Source organism: Teleopsis dalmanni, chromosome 1 (genome assembly GCF_002237135.1).
Source record: "Teleopsis dalmanni isolate 2A chromosome 1, ASM223713v2, whole genome shotgun sequence".
Lineage (NCBI taxonomy): Eukaryota > Metazoa > Arthropoda > Insecta > Diptera > Diopsidae > Teleopsis > Teleopsis dalmanni.
The window spans coordinates 138725644-138730398 of NC_051846.1; the positions used below are offsets into that span (position 1 = coordinate 138725644).

The following is a 4755-nucleotide window of genomic DNA, read 5'->3' on the forward strand; positions in this document are numbered from 1 at the left end:
TACCCGATTTAAGATTTAAGAGCAGTTTTTCAGTCCAGGGGTATCCACGCTTTTGTGAAATTGTGTTGATTATATTTGGAATGTGACAACTCAGAGAAGTTTCACACTTTCCTCAGTTACAATAACAAATTACTTAAATTCACAACATTACAACAACATAAAATTACAAATTCACCACATTCAAGTCCGTTACTTGGGAATTATGTGGAGTTGCCGTTACAGTAAAATTTATAAGTGAAGAACTTGAATATTAGGTCTGCTCCATGAGCTACACGTAGTAAAGCTCGAGTAAAACACAAGGAAAGACTATTTAATACATAGACTCGTTATGACTCAATTTTTAATTTTGCATCTTCATGATGCGGGAGGGGTTGGAGTGTTAAACCATTTCATTTTTTGTTGGTTTTCAATGTATTTGTTTTCATTCATCTTAGAATATTTTGGAAAATGCAAATTTCTTCTTTGTATAGAAGTAAACAGCACTTTATTATTTTGTAAGTTATTGCAATTTGTTTGAAGTTTTATAAAATTTTAGCGAAATTGAGATTTTGAGTTGAGTCTTATAATAATTATAGTCATGTTTTATATTTTTTCTACTAATAGCCAAATGTCTAATATTTACAAAAAAAAAAAACATCAATTTGTCCTTCGAACTTTATGTTTTATATCTTTTTCAGGTCCAATAAGTCACTGAAAAATTGTACAAAATATGACCTTGAATAAACCTCATGTATTTTAACAAAAATTCAATATGTAATAATATAACGACATTTATTATATCCGAAATATTTATATTGTTTATGAAACGTAAGTCAAGCAAATCGCTTGCAAAACTGAGAAGTTACCATACATTATAGATGATAGTTTACGTTATAGGAAATCTCTAATTTTGTTTAATCTGTTTTCTAAAATATATAAATTTCTATTATTTTTAATACTTACAATTTTAGATTTAAATTTAATATATATTATGAAAGTTATAACTTCTATTTTTAACTCATTTCTATAATAAAGGGCCTACCAGTAGACCCGCAGTGTGATCAGCGAATTTGTTCCTGATGCACACTCTATGTATTAAATACTCATTGACACAAGTAAAGTACAAACTAAGAGCGTAATACCAATGAAGTACCAAATTACACTCCTTGCACAGTCAACACAAATTTTACTGAAAGAAAACGTTCGAGTAAAGTCTGTGTATCATTTTAAAATTTCGACAGGGATGTTACACTCTTTTAGATACTCTTTTTTATTCGAAAATTTGGTGCTGGAATACACTTGTTTATACACAAGCTACTCAAAGTTAGTACGAGTGGCACGTGGAACAGACCTATTATATTACATACATATACTTGTATAGAAACGAGAAAAGTAAATAATAGAGATTAATATCTAAAAGCTTATTTAATTAATTTCGGCTAACTATATAGCTGTTTTTAATACTCTCAAATATCCATTATTATTACTAGTTGGATATATTAGACTGGCTTTAATAGTCAGTCAACATAAAATTTGTGCAACGTAAATTTGGTTTCTTGTTTAGTTAAATCCCTCCTCTGTGTTTCAAGTTTGAAAATGTCGGTCTAGGTCAGTCATTTGCAATCTATACAATTATATACGAGTTACTAAAACCAGAATACTGTGCGTTTCATTTTAACAACTCAGAACTTCAGAAAATTATTCTTTGACATATAATCAAATAACTCTAAAGATTTGCGAAAGTGGATATTTATTTATATAAAATACCTTTTGTAATAGAACATAGTATACAAGAACGATAGCATTATAAACGTTACCAACCAAAAAAATACTTATTTTTAGTTGTCTCTTTCCAACATGGTTACAAAAGGTTAGAGTTAAGATTACATTTGCTATAGACTTTGTGTAAAGTGCGGTAAATGTCAAATACATAGTCTCGAAAATTTTTAAAAGTGTAAACCTTTACAGTGGAAATCATTTATACAATTCCTTTAATTAATTGCTGACAGAAAAGTGTGAAAAACTACTTTTTTAATTAAAACTTACAAAATATGTTTTTTATTTATAATGAATGCTCATTATATAAAATTGTTTGCTTTATAAAAGATTTATTGAGCTTCAGAAGTTTGGTGCACACACATATGGTATTTCACATTTCCAATTAATTTGTATATCTAAACTAATTAAAATATGATGCATGAATGAAATATTTTAGAAATGGTGAGCGCAGAATGAAATGATGTACTACTATTATATTAGAGACAAAATTCAAGAGAAAAATTTTTTAAGCTATATATTTATTTAATCTCTTGAAGCTTTTCTCGCAACTACTTCAAAATATATACAGAAATTATCTACAACTGTCAGTTTTATCATACCATCAAAATATATTTAGATTTTTTAGATAGTGTCAAATTGTTGCGCTTCTTCCAGAGATAAGAAGAAAAATCATTTTAGCATAAAAGCGTTCTTTAGCATACAAAGCCAACAGTAGTAAAATTGCCGTACTGGCTATCCAAAGATGGTTAGCAAAAAAATAAACGGAATATTAATTTTATTAACGGTAACTTGTCAACTTATTTTTTGTTTTTTTTTTTTTTTGTATAAAAACAAAACATAAGCTGGAGTATAGCGAGACAAAAGTGATCTATTAACTTTATTTACTAAAGGCATTCAAAACATCCATATGCTGGAACACACGTATGCGATTTACAATGCCTGCTTTTGTGAATTAACATTAATATTTACAAATTTTCAATCAAAAATGTTGAGTATATTATAATTAATTGCAATAAAATGTAGTGTTTTTAGCAATTTTCATGTGCAAGTGTTATAGAAACTCCAAGCAATGTTTATACAAATCAAATATTAGTAAATGATACATAAAACATTTCCTAACTATTAAACTGTTATTATTATTTTTTGTAGCTAATATGCTTTTCGGAACAGAAAGCATTATTAGAAGTGAAATTACTTGATTTAGTTGAAGTTGAGTTGCTTAACCCAGTTCAACAAACATCTACTGCAAGAACCGCTATATTAACCAATGAAAGAATTAATTGTGGAACAAGATCCCATTATTGCATCGGCCCAATGACTTATAAGCGTTGTCTTGCTACAAGAGATGGAATGATGGTAACTGTAGGTAATGGTATACCATGTGAGAGAGGTAAAAGGTGTGTAAATGATGGAGTTGATATATGTTACACAATTCAATCAATTCAGTCAACCACAATACCAACAACGACTGTATCAGAGCAATCCAATCAAAATTCACAGCAAACAAGTATTTCTAACTTTACCCAAATGAACACTTCAACATCTTCACAAATGTCAGCGAATAGCAATACAATTGCACAAAATAGTATTACTCAAGTACCTACAAGTGGAATACTTAACCAAATTGGGGAAGTATTAACACAAACTGTGCAAGCAGTTACACATTTAACCACGGGTCAAAGTGGTGGTTCCTCAATGCAAGCAGGTGAAAATATGAATACTCAAACAACACAAGGTTCAAATTCACAAGCGGGTGGTCATAATGGATCTAGTCTTTCAGCAATCAGCATTAGTCAAACATTAACTAGTGACGGTCAAAGCGACGTAAGTGGAAATCAATCAGCGATACAAAATCAGTCAAATTTTTATACTCAAACCACGAACATAGAACAACCAACAATAATCGGTCAAAGTAATATCGCGCAAACATCAGTTTTTGAGACCCAAAACGGGCAAACCTCCGTCACAACCACTGAAGGACAAATAATAGGACAAAATCAAATAAATACGAATACTCAATTAACTAACATGGGACTATCGACAATAACAAGCAATAGCAGCTCTGGACAAACATCAGCAATTGGTTCTCAGAACGCACAATCAGTAAACGAAGCAGCCAATGTGCATACAATAGGACAGGGTCAAGTAACTATGCATTCTCAAACTGTGAATGGTGAACAGTCTTCAATATTGGGTCAGAACAGCTCTGGGCTATCAATTGTAGGGTCTCAGAATGGGCAAATTATTGAAGAAAACCAAGTCACAGAATATACACAAACTGAACGCTATGAACAAATTAAGACGGAAGGCTACTCAGGCTCCGGACAGACAACTGAAATAATGCAGACAACTATATATACACAATCCAGCCAAGGTGAAAACATACCAGCAACATATCAACAAAATACAAGCCAAAACAATCAGAACAATTCTAGCCAAACATCAATAACCTCTACAATACCTTCAAATGGTCCAACGCAAACTACCTCACAACTTAACCCAGGTCAATTATCTGTAAATGATGTAAATTTAGGACAAAGCTTAATAGGTGGCACAAGAGAAGAAGCTAAAGAGTTGTATTCCATCGATACAACCACACAAACAGTGAGCAACAGTAATGTAAGCGGGTCAAGTCAAACAATAATTAATTCCACAAATACACAAATGCAAACGCAGACAAGCCAAACCGAAATATTACCAACAACTAATCAAGGCAACTCAACAAGTCAAACAACAATTGATATAACAAACAATCTATCACACAGCTTGCAAACTATTCCTTCACTACCTAGTGTAACTATAAACATAAGCGAAATCGGAACTTCTGCACAATCCACAACACGAACAAACTGTGGCACACGAACACATTACTGTATAGGGCCAACAACTTACAAACGATGCCTTCCCACGAAAGAAGGTACTATGGTGACAGTAGGTAATGGAATAACGTGTGAAGAAGGTAAGATATGTATGAACGACGGAGTGGATGTGTGCTAC

The 4755-nt window shown here is 31.6% G+C and overlaps 1 protein-coding gene across 1 annotated transcript in view; it reads left to right on the top strand.

Moving 5' to 3' along the window:
* The first annotated feature begins 2486 nt into the window (after window positions 1-2486).
* Window positions 2487-4755, top strand: part of LOC119666321 (mucin-22-like) — a 7550-nt gene continuing 5281 nt past the window's right edge. Inside the window, exons 1-2 of the mRNA XM_038075604.1 lie at window positions 2487-2542; window positions 2908-4746. Of these exons, the coding sequence (XP_037931532.1) occupies window positions 2501-2542; window positions 2908-4746 (1881 nt within the window). The 5' untranslated portion in view covers window positions 2487-2500. The remainder of the gene's footprint in view (window positions 2543-2907; window positions 4747-4755) is intronic.